The following is a 24,546-nucleotide window of genomic DNA, read 5'->3' as shown; positions in this document are numbered from 1 at the left end:
CCCTTTGTGCGCCTGCGCGCCGGGAAGGAAGGCCGCGCGGCCACGGAAGCCGGGAAGGAAGGCCGCGCTCTTGGTGCTGGTGAGCGCGGGCGCGCTTGTGGGGGGGGCCCCCGGTGCCGCCTGGAGTGGCCTGCGGGGCCGGGGAAGGCGGGAAACCTGCGGCTGCGAGGGTCGTGAACAGGGTTAGCCCTCCGCCCCTTCCTCGGAGAAGAAGTACCCCTGGGGACGTCGGGGGTCGCCAGCGGTTGAGGTTTGGCACCAAGACAGCAGTTTCAGGGACCAAGCCCTGCCTGGGAAGAAGCAACGCATTGCTCCCAGTGCTGAGCGCTGGGGTAAATATGTAACTGAAACGAGAGCTTCTGGCCATGTGCAGAGTGCTTCCCCCTCTTTCCTGTTGGTTACCGTAATAGTTACAGCTACAGAAGAATAAGTGGTCTGGGAGCAACTTAGGTCCGCAGTCCGTTTGGCTTTATTCGATAACACGATGTTTTGATCAAGGAAGACATTATGCTTTAGGTTACAAGCGAGATTTTCTTCTTCTTCATCATCATCATTATTTATTTCTCACATACATATTCTCTTCCTGCCCCGCCTCCCAGCACTTTGCTTAACATCCAGCCTTATGAAGAGTTCTGGTGAACTTGAAAGCTTATATTTTGTAACATTTTGGTTGGTCATAACAAAAGGACTTAGGAATTTTTCGAAATAAAAGTGGCAGCTTGGCCATGCATGCTTATGTACGGTAACCTACCTCTTCCTCTGCTTAGCTTATTTCTCTTTGAGAGAGATTTATTTGTTTGGCATGTAGACAAATGGCAAATAGTACTGCTGTGCAGTAACTGAAGGTACTATGTCCTTGCTCTGCCGTACCACAGTTTCATTTCTGAAATAAAAATTGCCACATACAGTACTATGCTGCTTTACATGCTTAATAGCCCCAGATCCAGAACTAAGATGCTAGCCACAGCCATTCAGGGTCCTTCCTCGTGAACCCATGGTGGAAATATTGCTCCATGGGGCTTGGCTGCTGAGCAGTATTCAGCTAACTTGCAAGAATGTGAATAATTGTTCTTTCTAAGCAGGACAGTATCTCCCTTCTATTTGATTGACAGCTGTACACATGAGGTAGTTTAGAAATGACGGCACTGTGCCCTTTGCTTTCCTCAATAAGAAAGCTGAAGTTCGTGTACCCATTTGAAAGAGATTTCTAAACTTGTCTTCCAGTGTTTTTTGTCTTCCATGTGCGATTTATTTTGTCAGTGGCTTGTTGCTTTTGCCACATTCATTGCTGGCATGTGGTCCCTGGTCAGAAAAGGCTAGCCAACCCCACTGTAGGCTTTACTGATGGTAGATAATGGATGAAACTACTGTATAAGTTGATGCAGAGTTGGCTTCCGGTGGCCAACTTGCATTGGAATGTAGTATGTACTTGACTATGTACATACTAGTTTGTATCATGACCTTAGTCAATGGTGGCGCAGAGGAAGATTGACAGAGCCGCTCTCCAGCATTTCAGAGAGGAGTTTGTTGCAAGCCTGCCTAAAGATGTGTTTGTGCCAATTATCCTATACCAGGCACGTCCAACAGGTAGATCGTGATCTACCGGTAGATCACTGGACGTCTGTGGTAGATCACTGGTAGATCAGTGGCTCCCCCCAAAGAAGCTGAACAACTTGGGCTCCCCTAAAAAAACTCAACATTTTGGCCCTTCACCCCCCAAAAAATGGGCCTTCCCTCTTCCCTAAAAGAAGCTCAACAAGTTTGACCTGAACCCCACGCAACAGGGCTTTCCTTCCTAATAAAAAAAGCTCAAAAACTTTGACCTGAACACCCAAGAAACAGGCTTTCCTCTTCCCTAAAAAAAGCTCAATGACTTTGACCTGAACCCCAAAAAAGGGGGTAGATCACTGCCAGTCTTTAACTCTGTGAGTAGATCGCAGTTTCTGGGGAGTTGGCCACCCCTGTCCTATACTCTGCAGTTACAAGAGTCTTTGATTTAACACTCATATTTTGTAGTGCAGCCTTGCCAAAAGCAACGTAAAGTCCTGTTCCTGAGATTGTGAATAGGATGTTGACCAACAATATTACTATTATTTATTATTAGTAGTAGTAGTAGTAGGTTTTTTTGCAAGAAATGTTATATTTTGGCACGTGTGTGGAGAATCCTTCCTTGATTTTGAAGTGTTTGTGTCAAAATAGGACTGAGAAAGTTTTCAAAACTGTTGATGTCTTTTTATAGTTTCTGTGGAATTTGAAACCCTATATAATACAAGATACACAGCATTAAAAAAGATCAATGATGCATGCAACAATGCAAAATTAATTTTCATTTGCAAGTGCTTGAAATATGGATGGATTTAAGAGAGTATTAAATACAAAAACATGGAGAAGGCTATCAGTGACAACTAACCTTGAGGGTTGTGTCCTACCTCCGCTTCTGGAAGCCATATGCTTCTGAATGCCAGTTGCTAGAAGCAGCAGGAGAGGACAATGCTGTTTCACTGAGGTCTCTTGTGGGCTTCACATAGGGATTTGGTTGTCTGCCTTTCGTCTGATCCAGCAGGATCTCCTTTTATAATTTTCAATTGACTGGGGGGGGGGGGAGAGATTGCTGTAATTGGGCGGGGAGGCGGCGGCAAGAGAGTTTAAGATGATGGTGCACTCCTGTAGCCTTTGGTACACAAACTCAGCAAGTGACAGCTGTTTTTAGCCATTTTGGCTGAGAGCTAGCTCATTGGGCATGCACATTCTCTTTCCTGGGTGCCTATATTCATGCACATCTGTTGGGATGGCATAATGCCTAGACTTGCAGTCACTCTGATACACAATTGCTAAGAAAAAATGCGTTCAAATGATGTAGAGTCCGAACTATTTCCAGGACTTTCTCACCTACAGGAGAGCCTTGGCATATGAGGTCATCACAATATTTGACGCGGTCTGTGTCACCTTGAACTTGGTCACACAGGTTTTCTTCCCCCCAATTAAGCCTGTCTGTATTTAAAAAGAAAAGACAAGCAGCTTTTCCAGAGGCTTCTCGTTGATGGTTGGAGGCCAAAATGAATGTTATGCTTGCCTGCGGATGTAGCCCCTATGGACAATATGTGGGTCAAAGTGTACTTCTGCATTACATGCCTGCATCTCAGGTGTACTGTATGAAAAGTAAGCATAAGGCTGAATTGGACAAGTAAGCATACATTCAAAATATTGAAACTGACAAAAGTTCAAAAAAGAATACATATTGATTTCCAGGAAGTGAATGTTTAGTTAATTTAAAATCAGATTTTGCAAACTATGCATCAAAATTTTAAGATGTAGCTACAATATGGGGGATAGTTTCCTGGGAATCACCATTATGTAATGAGGCAGCAGACCTGTATAATTAAATTTGGTATTGAGCTGTCATATGGAGTCTGACTAACAATCTATCTAGCCTTTGTCTTGCCTATTCTAACTGGTTGTTGTTGTTGTTTAGTTGTTTAGTCGTTTAGTCGTGTCCGACTCTTCGTGACCCCATGGACCAGAGCACGCCAGGCACTCCTGTCTTCCACTGCCTCCCGCAGTTTGGTCAAACTCATGTTTGTAGCTTCTAACTGGTAGCAGCTCTCTAATGTCTCAGACCAATGTGTTTCCCAGCCTTTGGGCCCAAGGCCTTTTGCAATGCTGGGCAGTGGCGGACTTTGGGCTTTCAAATTTCAGCAGTGCCCTGTGTGATGCCAAAATTCAGCACCCCTCCCCTGCCTCTCACCTTCTGTTGTTTGTCATTGTTCTGGTGCCCCCTGTGACGCCTTCTTGGCTCTGCGTTCAATGTGGGCGAACTATTTGCACTTCCCTAAATCTGCCTCTGTGCTGGAAACCTAGTATACTGTATATCCATTCTGCCCCTGAGTTGTGTCCCCTGAAAATGGGCACCCACATTACATTTTTAGGGGATTTTTCCAGCCTTGCCTGTGGATTTGAATAGAGTTTTGGTTTTGGTTTTAAATCTGGAAGTTGTTTTCAGAGTCCCATTAAACTGGCTGACTTTGGTCAACAACCAGCATATTTACAGGTTTCAAAGCTGGGTGTTTTGTTTTTCAAGAAATGATTTATGTTGCAGCTTAATCTTTGTTCTCAGAATGCCTTTGTTCTTTTATCCTGGCAAAAGATCCCTCTTCAAACTCAAAAGCATGCATCCTTTTATCAGTTGTCTTCTATACATTGCACTCTCTGGGATCAATGTGAAAATAACATTTAGGTTATGGTATGAATTAATTTATCTCTGAGCTCATGGGATGTTTCCATTTAATTTGTCTATTTAAAAATATATTTAGCTTCTGAAATGATAAATACCTGAAATGCTGATTTACAAAATATTTGGAAAAGTTGCACTGATACTTATTTTTGTTTCCCGGTGGTGAAGTAAGATACACGATGGAGAGAGACTTGAGTACAATTTAATGGACCACTTTGCCTCACAATTGACTGACATTATGTAGGGTTTAGTTCCTGCCGATTATCTTAAATATAATGCAACATTCACATGTATTCCACAGTTAACCTAGTGATGGTGCTTGGCCTATTTGTGAACCTTTAATGCAGTTGCACCTAGATGCTCTGAGAACCAATTCAAACGAGCAGACATAGCTGTGCTAGGAAGCAGTCCTAAGAATGGGAAGCCAGTTTTAGTTACGCTGGTGTAAAGTGTACCAGATCCAAACTCTGATCAGGTGTGGGGCTACTGCTGGCTGGGCTTGACCAAAGCCTGGCAGAGGGAAAACAAGACTTTAAAACAGAGCTTGAGTCATCATCCTTTTTGTCAGCTTAATTTACTCAGGGTTCCCAAGTCATGTGACCGTTAACGTTAGGGTTAGGATCCAGCCTAAGTGCCACCCCTCTGGGTTTACACGGGCTTAAATTCCACTGGGCTCAACCAGCTGGGTAACTGCTGAGCTGGGATGAAGGACTTAGTGCAGTGTATCTTTGGCTGAGCTGGAGTTGGGGACTTATGCTGGCATAGCCCAGCTGAGCCAAGACCCTCCCAGCTCAGCTGGAGATGTGCTGGATCCTAACCCTGCACATTCCAGCAGATCCAGCCTCAGGGTTGTTCCCTTAGTGTACTAACTCAGAATACAGAGGGGTTGCTGGTTTTTAAAAAATGCATGCATGTAAAAATCATCTTACTGAAATGTGACATGTCAAAGAGAAGTCTGCAGCCTCAGCTAACTTTGTCTTGATGTGTCTAAGCTTTCCATGTACAAGAAGTTTTTATATGTGGATACTATCAAGCATGCAATCTCTCCAATGTAAATTCTGTGTGCAGTTTGAATTGGGTCGGTGACCTGTATAAATAAAATTGGCACCCCTGTATACATTGCTTGTGGAGTTTGAACGTGAGCTAGTGTGCCTGGTGGTTTGCAGCCTGTGCCACTATTACATTTGTGAAGAACATGTGAGAGAACCTTCATTGGATAGGGATTTGGCAGGTTCTTTCCCTCTCTCTTCAGAATACATTTAAAGCAAAAGAGTGGTGTCCCTTGCTTTGAAAATTCTGCAATGCATTGTGGGGAGGGGGGAACTTATTTATAGGCTGATATTTAAACAGGAATGTAGTCGGAAATCATGGCAGGTGCAGCCCTACCCGTTTTCTGCAGGGCAACAAAATAATTCAGGGTGGCCTTTCTAGAGAGTGCATGTGCAAATATTTTAAATAATAGCTGTACTGGAAAATAATTCTCTCAACAATTACATGGATTTTTGTAGTCCTACTGGTCTGGCAGACATTTAAGAAGGTTTGTCATTTTAGCACTAGTATGTACAGTAGTAGAGTTAAAAGCAAAATGAATGCCTTTTCTGTCTTATCACTCTTACTTTCCTTGCCATATCATTTGGAACCAACATGCATTTTGTTCGCCTTATCAGGGTAGATGTTCATGCCCAGAGAATGCACATTAGCTGCTTACTCACTGTGCAACCAACGGCCCTTCAGTGCAGTTAATTGTCCTGTTTCCTATGATATTCAACTAATGCAGACATTGTACAGAGAAGAATTCTCTAGATCCAATTTAGATACGATTTTGTGTTGTGTTTTTGTATTCTCCAGTAAACAATGAAAGTTCTGTTGCTGAAAGAGCCTAAAGAAAGTGAAAACGGACCAGATCCATATATAAAAGTAAGTAACCGTTCGAAAGATATTAGGGAAAACATAGATATTTGTATCTGAATTGTCATTCAACTTAACTCTGAGTTCTGCATTTTAGGTTGATGGACCTGTTCAGAAAGCCACAGACAACCACTGGTCCACAGATCATAAATAGGGTACAATTGTATTGTCAGAAAAAGTATAGCTATTGCCAGGTTGGGCAGCATGCCAGATAGATGTCCTCTCTTCCTGCTATGTCTCTGGAAAGAGTCATTTGCAATTTAAGCTAGCTGTAGGCTGGAGGGTAATGCTTAAAGTTAGTAACCCAGAAAGTTAATAATACACCCTTCAAGTGTACTATATTCTCAGATTTCATATATTCAAGCTTCTCTGCTACAGGGGAAAAAACTGGTCATGTTTCTCTATCTGGTAGGAATTGTTTCCTGAAAATAGATGATGTACAGCATTGTTTTGAACTGATCTATGCAGCTTCGGTAGTTAACATATAGTTTGGATTCTAAGGGGAGCATATATCGGTGTAAAATATAGCTGTCTCCCATATACCCCACAATACCTTAAGATGTGAAGTGGCCTTGCTAAAAATGCCTACATCTTCTGAAGCAAGATAGGGGTTCACAAGGAAAAACACACTTCTGATAGTTACTGTATATGTAATGTATGTATCTGATAGTTATATGTAATGTTGAATGTATTGTTGAAGCTTACAGCCATGTCAAATGTAGGAATGCAGGTGGCGCTGTGGGTTAAACCACAGAGCCTAGGGCTGCCAATCAGAAGGTTGGCAGATCGAATCCCCGCGACAGGGTGAGCTCCCATTGCTGGGTCCCAGCTCCTGCCCACCTAGCAGTTCAAAAGCACGTTAAAGTGCAAGTAGATAAATAGGTACCACGGCAGCGGGAAGGTAAACGGTGTTTCCGTTGTTGCTCTGGTTCGCCAGAAGCGGCTTTGTCATGCTGGTCACATGACCCGAAAACTGTACGCCGGCTCCCTTGGCCAATAACGCGAGATGAGCGCCAAAACCCCAGAGTCTGTCACGACTGGACCTAATGGTCAGGGTTCCCTTTACCTTTACAGCCATATCAGGGGAGGGGAATGAAAGCATGTGCAAGCTCAAGTCTTGCTGCAACTGTTCCTCATGATTCTAAACCATGGTTTAGCATTAGGTGTAAACCAAGCGAACAGCTGTGCGGTTTGTTTGTTTGTTTGTTTGTCTGGACTTTCATTTCACTTGTATGAAGAGTACATTAAATACCATTTCTAGTTGCTAGGAAACATGCAACAATAATCTGGTGTTTTATCCATGTTACACACAGACAAGTGTGTGAAGTACATAATGGAATCATGCAGATATGAAGTTCCATAATTATTCTTAAAGTGGGCTGCATGATTTCCAGGACAGCAAAGCTATTTAGTCTACACATAACCAGATGTTGGCCTGTTTTGAAGGACAACTGTTTTACACCGTATGGCAGCTGTTGCATGTCGTCTAGCATAAGCCTTGTAATTATGAACATAGTATGCAATATGTGTTGCATGCAGGGGCGCTTCTTCAGTAACTTAAGGTGCTTGGTCCAATGGAGCTGGCTTTTAAATAAAAATGCAAGTTTTGCTTTTTACCTAATCATGATTTGTTCTAAGTTATGCTGTTATCACTAAACAACAGTACAATCCTATACATGTCTACTCAGAAGTAAATCTAATTGTTTTCAGTGACATTTACTCCCAGCCTAAGTTACCTTGCTGATTTAAATGTTAAGAATAATTTTAATGTGTCAATCCTTATCTTTTCCCAAAATTGTTTGTCCTTTCATTCATAGGAATTGGGTTTGCATGGGCTTGAAGCAACTTTGATCCCAGTTTTAGCATTTGAATTTACATCTCTCCAAGATTTCTCTGAAAGGGTAAATCTTAACATTCTCTTCCTGTTAATAACCTGTTCTGCAAAAAAAAGGAAAGCATCTAATTTTTCAAAACCAATTTGTTGTATTATGAATGTAGGTTGCCATGGTATAGCATTATGCTGACTAGAAGGGGTCTCTGCCCTATTTGAACCTCAGTTGCTTCTGGCCACAGGTAGCACTTAGTGCCATAGGGGCATCTGGTATCGGCGGAGAGACCAGTCCGGTAATTATATTCCGTGGTGGAGGAAAGGATAAATCTTACTATTTAGCTTGACCTCCATGAGAATTGATACTCCTGTAAAGATGATAAAAGACAACTATCTAACAATGGTGAAAAATGTGTTCACGTACAAATACTGCATGCATACTGAATTTATCTGAAGTCCTTGCCATTCATGTTTTGTTTTGCTTGGGGAAGGTTGACAAGAAATGATACACTTGAATATGATTTTTGTTTACCAGTTTGGGGTTTTTAGATGTGACGCTCAGTTAACACATGCATTTTGGAACTGTAAGAGCCCTATTTCTTTTACCACTTTTATACTCCAGTCCGAATAATACTTCATTGGAAGTTGGTCCCATTCATTGCCCCAAGGGTTGCTTCCTACTTACATATGTTTAAAGCTGCATCCTAAATCTCAAAGGTGAATTTAGTGCCCTGACAACCTACATCAAAATGTATGCTTTTTTAGGTATCTTAAGTGACTTAAATGAATATTTTTTTCAGTATGTTTATGAGCTTGTGAACTAAATGGTCTTATAGGGCCTGTCAGTCACTGAAAAAGAGCTTTAAATACTAAGTAGTGTGATGACAAAACAGCAGTGAGTTGAGCTGTGGATGATCCTGCTTTGATGCTACCATTTTGACAAGGACACTTGTTTCTGCCACAGGATTAAAGGAAAATGTTTTTTTTAAAAAATTACTTGTTTATAAATTTGAGTAATTATGCCTCATCACTACCTGAGCACGTGCTTCTGAAGCTAAGGAAAGAGCTGCTAACCTCCATTTAAACGGGAATAGAAGCTAGTGTGTCTTTCAAAGCACACTGTAAATGCATGGAAAGCATTTTATTTTCTTGGAGGTTACTCTGGCGCAGGTTATTAGCGCAATCTTCCCTTTCGCATATCTCTTGCCAAACCCTTCAGCTGAAAAAAAACAAAGCTACTAGGATGTAGAAAAAATACCAATCAGTAAGTGAGCCAGCTTTGAGTCAGATTTATGCCCACAGCTAGGATTATGAGCCACAGTTGATCACCGGTATAGTTCCCTTGAGCTAGTGTCCGGATGGTGCTATTTCTGTAATTACACTTGCATTATATAAATAGTACTCTAAAAGGATGCTTAAAAGAAACATAAATCTTGAGATTTCTCTTTCACTCTCTTTCTGTATACATACATACATACATACATACATACATACAGTACATACATACATACGGTACATACATACATACATACAAATATGCTTGATAATGGGATTTGGAATTGTAGGCACTTGCTGAAGGCTTAGATTATAAAGCCACATCAGTATCTAAACTATGTAACTGAATTATATATAAATGGTATTTTTAAGCTTAAGTAATATTTCTGTTTCAGACTAAGCTTTTTCACATTTCCAAGACAGTGAGCTACAGTCCAGAGTCTTGAATGTCCTTGGAGTTTCCTTTGCTGGCTATGGCCAGTGAAGTTCTGAGAGTGCACAGAGCTCCTTTCCTTTCCATAGGTTACAATTAGGAAAGCCCTAGTTACATGTTTAGGGCTATTTTTTGGATCACGGTAATTGACTTGGACACATAATTACATTGAGGGTTTATATAAGGTGTAGCCAACTTAGTGGCCTCTAGATGTTGCTAGGCCAAAGCTTCCATAATCCCTGATCATTGGCCATGAGGGCTGGGCTTGGTGGAAGTTGGAATTCAGCAACACCTGCAAGGCACCATGTTGGTGATCCCTGATTTACATATTCTGGCTGAGTATCGCTGTGGCATCCTTTAAGCTTTGTAGGGGAAACCAAGACCCCTGGGAAGCTGGTGGAAGCTTCACCAGAACTCCATTGCTACAGCATACCGTGGATGTTTTATGGGGTCAAGTTTCATCTGGTAAAATGTGGCCTTGCTTGTGTACTAAGGCTAAGGCTAGAACCTAGTTTTTGTATTGATCTGCGGGTGCTGAGATCCATACTTCTAATCTTGTAAGCTGTTGCCTCAGTTCAGCAGAGCAGCACATCAGATTTTTAGCAGCAGTTTGTTGTTCTACACCTCACTGATTCTGCCGAGAGAAAGTTGAACAGTTATTATGATGTTCCACAACAATTTTTCCTGCCCCATTAGTTGTGGGGAAAGTACTGAGTCTATTATTGCCGACAAGGATTCTCAAAATTTAGAGTTCTTGAAGGCTGCCCAACTTAAACACACATGATTCCCTCCTTATAAAAGAATATGTCTAGGCAGGCATACAGACAGTGATATCAAAAATTCACTCGTCAGTTATTCAAGGCACAGTTCCCTTTAGGCAATGAATCACACAATAACATCTATTTGCTATTCTAGAGTGACTTTACAGTAGGCTGCGGACACTCAGTGACAACTCCAGAGTCTTGGATTCTGAAGTCCCATCAAGCAATTGTTTTCTTACTGACCTGAAGTCAGCTATAGGTCATGCCACCAACACGTCAAAGTTATACAGTCGTACCTTGGGTTACGAACACCTCGGGTTACGAACTCCGCAAACCCAGAAGTACTTTCGCCACGCGCGCGTTCTGCGCATAGCAGGGAAATTGTGCTTTGCACATGCGCAAAATGGCGCTTCGGGTTACGAGCATTTTGGGTTATGAACTGCATCCCAGAACAGATCGTATTCGTAACCCAAGGTACCCCACTGTATTGTAAAATGATAGGCTGCTGTTGAACTCAGACCATAGAAAACAAAAACAAACAAACAAAAAAGACTTGACAGTATTGTTAATGCAGGACTTAATAATTTGGTGAACACCAGGAGCCTTTGCTTTAAAAAGCAGCAGATGGAAGACTTTTTATTGTGTTTGATTTATCATCGTTAACTTACGTTTATTTTTCTCAATTTTTGTTGATGAATAGGTTTTTCACCCTCAACAGTATTCTGGACTAATTTTTACCAGCCCAAGAGCGGTAGAAGCCTTCAGATTATGTCTGGATGATAATACTAAAAAAAAAGGTCAGTGGGAATTTAGACAATACCATTAAATGTGGTGAATTATCTTACTGTTTTCTCTCGAGATATATGCCTTAAAATGCACCCCCCGCCCAAAAGCCCTTGAGTGTATAAACAGTTGGGAGGGCTATTAGAATTCTCCATCATTCTTAGGGGGAGAAAGTGTTTATCATCCTACATCAGAATCCTCACCATGTCTATTCAAAAGGAAGACTTACGGAATTCAGCGGGACTTACCCCAGTTAAGTGGAGTTAGGATTGCAATCCTAGTGAGTCACTGGATCAGATATTTTCAGTTGCTTTCTACCACATCTTTTGTACTGCAGTTACCTATGAGTGGTGGTATTAATTCAATGCATTGCTTAGGAACTTATTACATGCCCTGACTTCCTTTTCTTTTGAGCAGTGCTGTGTTAATGTCAGTATTTTGATGCCAGCAGCATCATGTGGACCCTGTGAAAAAACTGAGTCCATGAGCAGCACTCATCCCACAATCAACACCCATCTGGAAGCACTCTAAATATATGGATTAAGAAAGCAGCTTCAGACGAGTAACTGAAAGAAGCATCTATTCAGCCAAATTTTCGAAGCATATTAGAGTACAGAACAAAAACACATTTTTGTTTGCTTTGCATAGTCACTGACATTTATACTGTAGTAATAGTTATTAATATTTTGCTGAGCTCACACATTTTTCAAATAAACATTCATTGGTGGGGCATGTCCAGATCAGCATTTTTGTATTTATACTGTATTGCAAAATGCTTACACATAATTTTAACGTTTCACAGTTTGGAAAAATTCTCTGAGAGAAAAATGGAATACCAAATCCATTTATGTGGTGGGAAAAGCTACAGCTGAACTAGGTAAGCCATATTTTTAAAAGGCCTATAAAATTTTTAATAAAAAGCTATACACCATACTTTGCAAAACATACTGATGCTTATTTCTTGTTCCCTACTATTTACTCCTTAATGATCAAAATATTTGTCAGCCAGCAAAAATCCTAAGAAGTTGATTGTATGCCATCTGACCAGGAAATGAAAATGGATCAAATCTAAACTTGTGCCAGGATGCTGAGCCATAAGCAGCCTAGGTTAAGGCAAGGAAGCACAAGTTTCTGGGATTGGAGCAAGGGAGCAAGCAATCATATGAGCAAGAGCAGCTATAGAAGGCCCATTTGACAAGGTCCATTAAACCAGTGGGTGGTGTAAGTCTGGGAGGACATCATACCCTAGCATAGCTGCCAAGTTTTCCCTTTTCTCGCGAGGAAGCCTATTCAGCATAAGGGAAAATCCCTGTAAAAAAGGGATAACTTGGCAGCTATGTACCCTAGGGAGCACCTTTGGACTGCTTGCTGTAAGGGGCAGTAGGTCCATTGGTTCTAGCCAATGAAAACAACTTACAGACTGAACTTTACCATATTGTGAAAATATATCGGATCACTTCTGATTAGGTTCAAGAATGGGACAGGGTGCCTGGCACATGGCTGTTTGGGTGTGAGCCCCATTGGGCTTATTCCCAGTTAGGTGTATCTTGGATCACAGCCTTGGGTGCTGGAAGAAACTGGCCTCTTTCTCAGGATTAATGACCTTCTCAAAGTAGGCAGAATGTCATATTCTTTAAAAGAAACAGCTGTTTTCTTTTTTTAAAAAAAAATTCCCCTGACCCAGAATATTAAAAAAAAATATTGTCCAGTTTCAAATTTTCCATTCTTTGAGAAGGTAACTGAGCACACTCTTAAGCGAAGAGAGTTTCCATTTTTCTTTTTGAGTCCTACTGGGGCAGTCTGACTCGAACATGAAACAGATGTTGCTCTGGTTTTGCTGGTCAGTCTAGGGACCTTCAGGGAAAGTTCAGCCCCGTTGGTTCTTCTGGACATTTTATCTGCTTTTGATTTACTTAATATCTATCTGAAACCTCCTGGATGGACCACTTGAGAATTTAGTGTTGTGTTACCAACCACTGGTGGCAGCTCATTCTCTTTTATAAAGGTCCATCAGTTTTACATAATTCCAGGTTTAGCAGTGCAGGTCAGGAGGTGGAAACAGAGAGTATATATGCTGTGCTGTGATTCATGGCTGTAATGTGGTTTGAATAAGACTGTTTTGGAAACTGCAGCTCCTGCAAAATGCTGCAGTGCACCTTGTTTCTGCTGTGAGATTGAGAGAGCTCGTTATTCCAATGCTCAATTGATTGCATGAACTGCAAGTATGCTTCCTGGCACAACACAGAGTGCTGGGTTTTTACATTGAAATCCCTCCACTCTGAACCCAGGTTTCCAGACAGATCCCTCTCCTAATTCTACCACAAACTCCTACTTTCTCTTTACACACACAAAATACTTGTGTCCTTCTTACTACAATGAGAGAGAGGAGGATTCAAGGGCAAACTATCATTTAACACATTTATAGCTTGTCCTTTATGGCAGTTTGAACCTCTTTCTCTAATTCCAGTCCTACAGCACACTAGCAAACATTCATATTTAAAAGGCAATTTTAAGAGTTGGGCAGGGGAACTCCTACCCATGGAGGAGCATCTTGAATAGAAGTGAAAGGAAAGCACAGCTGCTATATATTTGTTTGTGTTGCATTGCTTCAGCTGCTATGGATCAAAAATGTATTTGGTGCACTCTTTGGTGCAGTGTTCCAGCTATCAGAATCTGAGCTTCAAAGATGAATACTGTTTTGTTACGTGGCTGTACAGTTGCATTGTTTTCCATGCAGTCGATCAAGTCATTAGATAACAAATTATAATTCTCACTTGCATGTATCTCTATAAAGTGCATTTTAAGCACTGATTTATGATAACGTTACAAAGTATTTTTAAATACAGATATCTTCACTGACTCAATAGAACTTTCAACTCATCCTAAGGAATCATTTTTCTTTTTCTTTCAGTGTCTGAAATAGGTCTCACATCACAAGGAGAGAGCTCTGGGAATGCTGAAAAACTAGCTGAATACATTTGTTCTCGTAAGCAGAATAACATTTTTCAATGATTGAGTTATTGTTTTATCATTTTCTATTGTCATACACATTTTCTTTCTTGTGTGTGTGTGTGTTATGCTCTATACAGAATGCATATTTTCTGTCCTGGTTGACAATGAAAAGTCCAGATTCCTGTAGGACCTGTATGAAAATAGTTGCATTGTTATTCAAGTTTCCTTGACTTCAGAGCTGACTTTGGCTGACGTGCTTGGGCAAATATATCAATTGGCTCCTTAATTAAATAGGTAGTGTTAGTCTTTTTCCTCAAGACAGATCTTAAGGTCTTTTAGAATTTAACGTCTCTGCATAATTTGTTATAGAAGAAGGAGATACTGCCTGGGCTGGTGCCTCTTACATTGGCCAGAGCTATCAGGCTGTTATTCTTTTTCTTCTTCTTTTTTGTAAACACAAGTTTAAAAAGATTAGCATTACTTTTCAGATATCACATTGGCATTTCAATTAACCGACACAAGCCTTGGTAGGGTTGATATTAACATATTTTGCTTTTATCTCTCAAAATAACGCTCTGTATTCTGTCTCAAGTCCTTTGTTGGTTCCTGTAATTTATTACTAACATACCGTATCTGTATGCCTAATAAAACTTCAGTTTGCAATTAGGTTATTCTGATAAATCTGTGCAGACTCCTAATAAGGCCCCTCAGCTTTACTTTACTGGAATGAGCCTGTTTCTTCACCCTGGAGGAAATTCGGGAGCTTAAGACTAAGAGGCAAGAATGTACTTGTAGTATTTAAAATAAACACCCCAAACAGTGTTTTGTTTTATCCAGTTTAAAAATATTTTGGAAAAAAGCAAATCCTCTGGAAACAGCAGGACCAGAGAATTTAAAATTGTTTTACCCCTCCACTTTCTCCAATCCAGATCACCTTATTTCATAGGCAAACCTTCCAGGCATTCCTAGCTTCTCAGAAGTACAACATATGTTTTCTTAATATGTGTATGCACCGATCCTGAATGTGCAAGCATGCAACAGAAACATATACAGTACATAAATCTAGATTATCTATCTAGTGCTGGGGGGTGGGGTCATAAAAGTACCTTTAAGAAGAATGAGCAGAATAGAGATGAGGTTTCAATAGGAGCCGTGTGATTTCTGCCTGGCATTTCCTGAATCAGTTGTGAAGAAGCAAGCTGTACACATTAGGCAAAAGACCACACCCTTCCTCTGCTCCAGGATAATCTCTCTGCTTGTGGTTGGGTAATGGAGTGTGAACTATGAGGCTTTTGGAAACACCAGACCATTATAGGAATACAGTCAGCTTGAACGATTGAAAACTGAAAGTGAGTGTTCCGGTTTTCGAACGTTCTTTTGGAAGCCGAACATCCGATGGGGCTTCTGATTGGCTGCAGGAGCTTCCTGCAGCCAAACAGAAGCCGCACCTTGGAAGTCAAATGTTTTGGAAGTCAAACAGACTTCCGGAACGGATTCTGTTCAATGTCCGACGTACGACTGTATAAGAACCCTGCTGCATGTAGTCTAGAATTGAATTTCCAACAGTGGCCATACAGCCCTCTTCTCTTTGTCCCCAGCATCTGATATTCAGAGGTATAGTTTTTGTGGCCAACTAATATACTTCCTTTCCATGAATTTGTCTTAATCCATTTCTAGAACCAGCTAAGCTAGTGACTACCAGCACATCTTGCAACAGTGAATTCCATAAACTGAATTTACAAAAACATATTAGTAGGAATATGTTGTATGAATGTATACAAGGATGACTGTTCTCCAATAAGAAGGTCTGCCTGAGGACATTTGTGTGATGGTTCCCCTAAGAGAACTTGTAGGGGTTCAAAAAAGTGAATGTCCATTTTAAAGACCAGAAAATTAGTGTGTTAGATATCCCCAATAAGACAACTTGTATTGGGAACATCTTTTCAAACCACCCTGTTCCTTCTTGTGACAGCCTTGACCTTTCCTTTGTGTGGAATGTCAGACAGCAAATTTATTCAGCTGAAATGAGTCTTTAAATAGCTAAACAAGTATGAGGAATGCCAAGTGACTGAAGGGGAGGGAGAAAACTTATTAAGATGATTGGAAGCATTGTGCTTGGTAGCTCTCTGTTGAATAGCAAAGAAATGGAGCATAGCAAGACAATTTATCTTTTTGCCAGAACTCTTTAGCCAAAATGTCCATGGCTTGGCAATGGAGACCTGATTTTTTAATAATAAAAAACATGCTAAAGAGCTTCTGCTGTATGTGAAACACCTACGTGCCTTGGACTTCAAATATTTTCAGTAGTCTTAAGGGTGCAAGTAACACATAGCCAACTTTTCACTGTGTTTGTAGTGTGATGGTTTAAAAGTATTATTTAGGGGTCTGTGCTTAAAATGTCCTCATGGATTAAATATATTTTCATTTTATTTTTTCAAACAGACGAATCACCCAATTCATTGCCTCTGTTTTTTCCTTGCGGTGCTCTCAAAAGGGAAACACTTCCAACAATGCTCAGCAGGAAAGGTTTGATTTAAATTGTTTAAAGTATTTTTGAAGTTTGGTCCTTCGATTTGAGAAACACAGAGTGCATGAGAGACGGTGTTGATTATCAGACCAATAACCGGCTTTGCATACTTGTGGGCTCCATCAAACATTACCATCTCAGTGATGCTACTGGGTAGTTTATGTTGATGCTATCTCTGTGACAACCTGGATCAATCCAAGGGGCAGGTTCATCCTAATGCAGCCTGCAGAGTCTCAGTGCGTGCCCAGTGTTTCCCTTTTTGAAGTCAGAAGAGTGGTGCCTAAGTGAACCTATACATCATCCCCATATACAATAAGTCATACTCACCCATTTCTCTGGCAAGCACAACAGGGCAGGTCACTGCCACTTAAATAATCAATTAAGATGGTTCCTGGGGTTGGTGATGACGACTCAGCATGCAATTTTGGCACAGCATATTCCGTTATAGTGCCTGCACTTTTTAGCCCTTGAAAAATATTCAGGTAGAAGAAGAAGAAGAGTTTGGATTTGATATCCCGCTTTATTACTACCCTAAGGAGTCTCAAAGCGGCTAACATTCTCCTTTCCCTTCCTCCCCCACAACAAACACTCTGTGAGGTGAGTGAGGCTGAGAGACTTCAGAGAAGTGTGACTAGCCCAAGGTCACCCAGCAGCTGCATGTGGAGGCGCGGGGAAGCGAACACAGTTCACCAGATTATGAGTCTACTGCTCTTAACCAGTACACCACACTGGTACATAGTGTTGTGTGGGAGTTTTGTTCAGTTTATCTCATATGCTTTGATTAGCAAGTATTTGCATGTTTATTGTAAATTACAATAAACCCTTAAAATATTTTTCCCCAAATAATTTTGTTTTCAAAACAAAGAGGGGGTTGTTTTTTTAGATTTGGGGCAGCATCTGCTAGATACCCATCCATGTTAGTATTAATGCTCAGTATGACATCAGTTTAAATGTTTGTGTTTTGATTTAATTGAAACCGATAAGCTTAATCACTAATATATTTCACTGTTTTTGTTGTAGGCATTGCACTGGAGGGCCTTACTGTTTACCAAACTACTCAACATCTTAATCTTCAAGACTCCTTGAGGAATTATTTCTCACAACAGGTATCTCACTTCCCAAGTGAGCATTTATCTACATTATGATAAATTTTATTATGTTCCCTTGGTTGTCTGTTAAGTTACTATTGCGGAGGACAACCAGCAAGCTGCTTAAGCAATTCCTCCAACCCCCTCCCCTAGCTATGGAGGCAGAATTCCTCTGGCTGTGCTTTTAGTCATCTTAGGTATAATGCATTTGTTTGATAAAAATGGAAGTGGTCCCCAGACATTTTTGTGATACGAAACACAATAGCTCTTAAACCTATTGATGGTTTTATGTTATACCACACTAATGGTATAGACATATATCTTTTTTCCTCCTGCAACTGAGATGTTCAACCCATTTTAGATGCACTCACAGAAAGAAATCAAATGATCTTACCTTCCAGCTAACTTGTGTGTTTTGATCCCAGTTTCATGGGTTTTTGTTTAAGGGTTATGGCAGCAATCTAGAATTAGAAGGGTCCAACTAAAGTAAATGGGGCTGCTGCCAATTAGGTGGACTTGAGGTTATATCTTATTGTCATCTTCTTCTACTTCCTAAAACTTTTTATTTTTGTAGAAAAATCATTTTTTTCTTTCTGCAGTAAAGCATTTATTGTTCTGAGAGAATTCACACTGTTGAATGTAAAGATAATTCACACTGTTGAATGTAAAGGGTTAACACAGGTTGTTCAATTGCACCTTCTGCATCTGTGCACCTGAGTGGGAAGTAGGAATTTTGAAGGGATGCTGTTTTTTCCATGCTGAATACTTTTAGGAGAGATCTTCCTCTAATGCCATTGTTGAGATTAGTTCTCTAGTTCACGTATATTTATGCCACAGCAGGCTGTCTTACACACAAGTGAATGCTTGACTGCATGGTCATTTGTGGAACATATAGTTGGTGTTGGATCAGCAGCCCAGAGTAAGTTAAGAAGGGAGCCCTTGAAGGATTTTTGTTTGTTTAAAAGTGCATTAGAAAGGAGAGGTTATATTGGCTGTGGGATCTTGACTGTAGAATCCAAGCTACTCAGTTGCCTATTACAATTAGAAATGCGAGGTTCATGAGCAAAACGTTAAATAACCATGAGGAATTGTTTGTAGACAGGAATAAAAAGGACTTCTTTCAGGAAACATTAGCCTGATCTTCTAGTGACCACCTCCTAATCAAACTGGAAAAATCAAACTTCATTCATGCATTCTTGGGCAAAACAGCAAATGAAGTCTGATGTTGCATTGCTATATGTACATGTGGTAAGAGCCCCGCCAAAAAAACTACCGCTAGCTGTAATATCCACTGCAGCAACTTAAGAACCAAGCTGACTTTTAAGCTGCAAAGTGGCCATGATGAATACAAAAAAACAAAAACAAACCCTGATTGAACATACATCGAGAGATTCAACCAGGAAGAAATATCAGCTCTTCTTGTCTTTTAAATATTTTTCCACAGGGTATTCCTGCAAGTATCACGTTTTTCAGTCCATCTGGTGTCAAATATTGTATGAAGCAGATTCAGGAGTTGGCTGGTGATCTCTTTCCCCAAATTAAGGTACAAATCTGTTAGAGAGGTAATATTGCATTTGGTTCAAACAGAATTCTGATTCAAGGGCCTTGGATTCCTGATTATCATTTTGTTTTAAGCTTTTCTGTCTCTTAACTGTGTGCTGTGGGTGGCAACTGTTCACTGTCAATTGCCTTAATATCCTTTGTAGAAAGATACTTTATGAATTGGGAGACATGTTTTTCCTATAGTGTCGAGGGATACAGAACTTATTTACTGACTCAGAATCACATTAATCTATGGATGTTTCAGTGTGTTAGCAACCAAACGGTAATAAGAGTTTGATATACAACCATTATGGAATAACTGCAGGGAGAAGAAGCAGCAAAGGCATGCATGCCATTGGAAGCCAACACCATTTCACTTGATTTATTTCTCCACTTCACTGTTTGCAGAATATGAATTATCAACCACTTGTGACACTGAGTGCATATTCACATGTTTATATTTTACCACCGAGGTAAGGGTGGAGATTTGTATTGAGGCCACAACACAGGAGGGAGGGAGATCATATTTTCCTCCCATGTTGCAGTTCTGATGAAAGTCACCATCCTGAAAATGCTATTGGCCTCAATAGCTGCTTTCATTCTGGGATAAATAGTGGGGGGTGGGGTGCAAGGAGTTGTCCAGCTGCACCACAAACCCAATCTAGTAATGGTTTACACTTTGAGCAGGACAAACCATGATAACTGGTCTGGGTGTAATGCTAAACCAAGTGGGTCCAACAAAGAGGAGCAAAATGGGAGAGACCAGCCTGTTTACACTAAACCATTAAGGATGGGTAATACGGCGTGTGAGCAAAGCCGTTCTGTAGTTTATGAACACAGCATGTATTAAGATGGGGCTTAATTTCCTGCCCTACTTGAATTTTGAATCAGTAGTGCGAACTTGCTTGGTATGTAATTTCGAGGCTGACTGTTGGTACCAGACATAAGTTAAAGAGGGTAGGTTGACATTTATTATTACAAACGTCATTGGCATGAGAAAACAAGTTCAATAGATCTTTGAAAAGGGATGCTATTTTAGCCCTTGATCCAAAACCACATACATACATGAGTTTGGAATACATTTCTGAAAGGCTATAACGTTGATCTACATGGGAAAATGTTATCAGGCAGCTGGCTGACAAAGCAAGAGCTGAAGTCAATACTGTATCTGTCTCTACTGTATTAACATGAGTGTCATTTCAGTTTGCTGCTATAGGTCCAACAACAGCTGAAGCTATAACTGCTCAAGGCGTCTCAGTGAGCTGCATTGCCAGTAGCCCAACTCCAGAGGATCTCACTGCTTGCATTAAAAGGAGTCTCCAGTTGTAGAACTGACTGATTTTAAGGCTATGTGTATTTGATATTATGCTATTTCGCAGAAATGACATCTCTAAAATGAAAACTTGTTGTCAGTGGGTGTAACATTCATTGGGATTAGAAGTCACATTCAGCTCTGGCCTGTAAGACACTTAATGTATGCCTTTATATTCTATTAACAGTGGTGCTAAATACAAATTAAAATGGACAGTAATAGTAGCTGCCTAGCACAGTTAACACCTTGTCTAATCTTACCCTGATAAATGTGAGTTTATATTTTTTTTTAAGTTTTAGAAATAGTAATAATGAAGCATTAGGTGTTCTGTTGCCTTCTAATTAAATTTCTTAGTTAATGTAAGCAATATTGCTATAATCCGGATGCAGTTTTCATTGCGCCTAAGTTCCCTTCAGAAATCCAGGGTAAATTTCAATGTTGCGTTATGGTCAGTGCAAGCGTTGCAACCTGCCAGACAGACTAATCCCCTATGTGCTGTTCTGGGAATTCCTCTGACGCCCCCGAGCCAATTTCAGGTGGGGGGCAGAGAAAAGAGAAAGCTCCATTGCATGAGTGAAAACCCTTGTGCTGATAGGACTCTTTACATGAAATCTGCCCATTGACTAAAAGCAGACTTCCAGAGACACTCCACCATACACTTGGGGTGGCATATTGGTTTTGTACTGCCTCCTATGTACTTTACACCTTATGCAGATTTTCATAATTGTATGTTCTCTGCTACTGCGAATAATAGCATATAAATGGGATTTGCTCATAGGCTGTGAAAGTGTTCATTTCAAATTAGTCACTTCTGACAAGCGTTCTGTATATCAAGTAGTTCAGTTTATACAAGCACATTGTGTGCTCCTGTTGAAATCATGTTTTGCATCATCCTTGGAAAGAGGGAAAGAATGATTTCCAAGTCACAATTCCAATAAACCAGTTACAAAATATTCTTGATGTTCTGGTTATACCTTGAAAAACACAGGTACCTAACCTTGTGAACTCAGACTGTTTGTATGTTTTATTGAAGGAGGTCAAGGTGGCAAACACTTCCACAATTTAAAAACAAACAATTCAAAAGTCTAGAACTGTTAAAAACATTACTTTCCTAAAATGATCTCAGGATTGCCAAGAACAGTAGTCTTCAGAGGTTCTGCTGCTGTAAAAGAAGTTAATAGAGGTTTTTCCTTTCCTCACTTGCAATGCCAGAACTGGTCACCCAGTTAAATTGATTTTGCAATAGATTCTGGCCAAACTCAAGCTGTGGCCCCTATCTGGTGAAATGAGACCTTGCCATAGTGACTCATGCACTGGTTACATCCACACTGAATTAGAATAATGCTCTCTATGTGTGGTTACCTTTCAGTTAAGAAAATTCCATTGGTACAGAATGCAGCAGCAATAATGCTTGTGGGAACCAATTCTGTACTTCCTGCCTGTTTCATTTCCAGGTCCATTTAAAGTTTCAGTTTTGAACTTTTAAAGCCCTCAAAGTTCTAAGATCATGTTATCTCAGGCATCCCCAAACTTTGGCCCTGCAGATGTTTTGGACTACAATTCCCATCTTCCCCGACCACTGGTCCTGTTAGCTAGGGATCATGGGAGTTGTAGGACAAAACATCTGGAGGGCCGCAGTTTGGGGATGCTTGTGTTATCTGAAGGACCAACTACACCCCTATGAGACTGCCAGGCATTCAGATCAACCTACAAAGTTCTACTGTGTGGCCTGTCAAAATGTTAAGACAGGTAGCAGGGAAATCCTCCCTGTAAACTTTACATTTCTCCATTTTATTTTTTGTTGTACTTAGACCAATTCAGAATCATGGACAATCTCTCTCGCTGGTTCTTGGTCATGATGGTGAAACAGAATAGCAGTGGAATCTCGTTCACTACGGCAAATGGCACACTGCCATACCAACCTCTGTCTGCCTTCTTCCATAACAAGCAGTCCATTGGATGGCAGTGACTGTCGCCTCCTCTTGAGTCTCATGTTGCTATTGTGGAATTCAGAACAGAAGATGGAGACAAAACTAGAATTAGTCGGCTTTGTTGACCTTCATTCTTCCCTAGCAATCCCAATGAGGATCAGCCACCACTGTGGAATACTGTTTTGCCCAAACTTGCCTCCAAAATTGCCACAGATGTAGGATAATATAGCAAGAGAGGATTATCAACTCTAAGCCCTGTTTGTGAGCTGTACTGTGCAAAGTACAGGTGGACCTCTGGTCTGATGGACTTGGGTCTTTTAGTTTTCATAAATCAGAGGGAGAACTTGGGACAACTGCTGCACCACCACTGGGGAATGGAGTTGTAACAAACTGCTCCATTTACTGCCTTACTAACATATTCATGTAGACAGAAAAGAATGAAAGCATGGATGTCCCTTTCAAAGCCACTTCAGATGCCTGAAGAAAGGGAAAGGGGCCTCCATTTACTTTGCAGTCAGTTTCTGTTCAGTTCTGTGTTGGAACTACAACATTTTGTCTGTGGTTAGTGGTGAAATGTTATTCGTAGAGAGCTGCTACAGCATTCTAAAACCTTGTCCTGTCTAACATGATCAGCTCTCTACCAAAGGCAACAATACTAGATAATCTGTGTACTTGAATATCGTGGATTTTATTATGCCCCTGGGATTGTTGCCTATATGCTGGATAGCAAAATGTACAGCCATCATTACTAATTAAAAGAGATTTAACAGGGCTCATCTAACAGAAAGAAAAGTTAAAGGAAAATGCACTGATTCATTTAGGCTAGCTCACATAATGGCTCTTAATAAATGCTTAGAATATAAAGGAGAAACCAATGCTGTCTTACGACACAGAATGAGGCCATAGAAGAGCATTGAGCCTACACATCAGTATCACCTCCTAATTTGCTCAGACAGAAGGCATGATGCCTGACTACCCCAGTACAGAGCAAAAGAAAAGGTACATTACACTGGTTATTTAGTGCTCTGGCTTGGGTAATGACAGTTCCTGCTGTGTAATTTCTCTTTGATGCCAAAGTGCATTAACTGAGACTAGAGGGGAGAGAATTGCTGCTTATAAAACATAAGGGACAGAGTTTATAGGCACTAAAGCAATTCAACTGTTTTGCAGTCAGTGGTCAGCATAACTCTATGCTCCACACTGCTAGAGTCAGGCTAGGTAGAATGAATTCAATCCCTGTTATATGCCCAATTATTAGTGAGCCTCAAAGCAATAAGTGTTTTGCAAGACAGATTCCCTGCAAACTGGTCAAATATAAGGCCTGAAAAAAATGAGCTACAAGATTTATCAGAATCTTTTGCAAGTTAAAATGGCTTCTTGAACAAGTTTTATATGCCATTGTTACTCTAAACACCCCCTGGATCCAGCTGACTGGAAATGGTTAATACAGTATGTAGTTTTACTTTGGTTCTCTTTAACCTTTAAATAGGTGAAGGATATAGGTGATGGTTTGTTACACATACGTTGTTTAGTCGTGTCCGACTCTTCGTGACCCCATGGACCATAGCACAGTTAAACCAAACAGTTGGCTTCCTCATAAAAGGAAAATGTCAGCATGCAACAAAACATCCTGTAGCTATGTGGCTGTTAATTCACTCTAAAAACTATAGCAGAATCTCTCTAGACAATAGCCAAAATAATAAAGTTATCTACAATAGTTGGAAGATATTTCATACATATAAACAATCACTATTCCTCTGCTTGACATAAAATGCTGAATATCAAAAAGATGGCTCTCATTAAGAGGATAATGTAGGCAAGACGCCACCAACAGAATTATAAAGTAGTTTTATTTGTTGGCAGCAAGAAAAAAATAAAATAGGGATATAGAAAAGAGAATTCCTGGATGCTAACATCCAGGTTTGGGGCAAAAACTCCAGCAGGTTATATGCAGAAAATTAAAGTGTGGAAATAC

The 24,546-nt window shown here is 40.5% G+C and overlaps 1 protein-coding gene across 5 annotated transcripts; it reads left to right on the top strand.

Moving 5' to 3' along the window:
* The first annotated feature begins 5 nt into the window (after positions 1–5).
* On the top strand, positions 6–24,490 carry UROS (uroporphyrinogen III synthase). 5 transcript variants are annotated; one of them, XM_035138637.2, is made up of 10 exons: positions 6–79; positions 6,080–6,148; positions 7,957–8,040; positions 11,137–11,233; positions 12,022–12,096; positions 14,131–14,205; positions 16,614–16,697; positions 17,719–17,804; positions 19,231–19,329; positions 20,532–24,490. In XM_035138637.2, the coding sequence occupies exons 2-10, from the start codon at positions 6,086–6,088 to the stop codon at positions 20,655–20,657; spliced, it is 789 nt and encodes a 262-aa protein (XP_034994528.1). In that variant the 5' UTR covers positions 6–79; positions 6,080–6,085; the 3' UTR covers positions 20,658–24,490. The 5 variants fall into 5 exon arrangements, with proteins under 5 accessions (XP_034994528.1, XP_034994531.1, XP_034994529.1 ...); XM_035138640.2 differs by lacking the exon at positions 6–79 and adding an exon at positions 88–332 and having other exon boundaries at positions 17,719–17,820; positions 20,532–20,571; XM_035138638.2 differs by lacking the exon at positions 6–79 and adding an exon at positions 89–250.
* Positions 24,491–24,546: the final 56 nt, after the last annotated feature.

Source organism: Zootoca vivipara, chromosome 5, assembly GCF_963506605.1.
Source record: "Zootoca vivipara chromosome 5, rZooViv1.1, whole genome shotgun sequence".
Classification (NCBI taxonomy): Eukaryota; Metazoa; Chordata; class Lepidosauria; order Squamata; family Lacertidae; genus Zootoca; species Zootoca vivipara.
Note: the sequence above shows the minus strand (reverse complement) of the source record. Positions and strands in the feature narration are given on the sequence as shown.

Bases quoted from the DNA above. Each gene is read 5' to 3' on its own strand.
- UROS (XM_035138637.2), top strand. From the start codon at position 6,086: ATGAAAGTTCTGTTGCTGAAAGAGCCTAAAGAAAGTGAAAACGGACCA. The intron at 6,149-7,956 runs GTAAGTAACCGT...TTTCATTCATAG, and splicing joins GACCAGATCCATATATAAAA to GAATTGGGTTTGCATGGGCT. The intron at 11,234-12,021 runs GTCAGTGGGAAT...AACGTTTCACAG, and splicing joins TGATAATACTAAAAAAAAAG to TTTGGAAAAATTCTCTGAGA.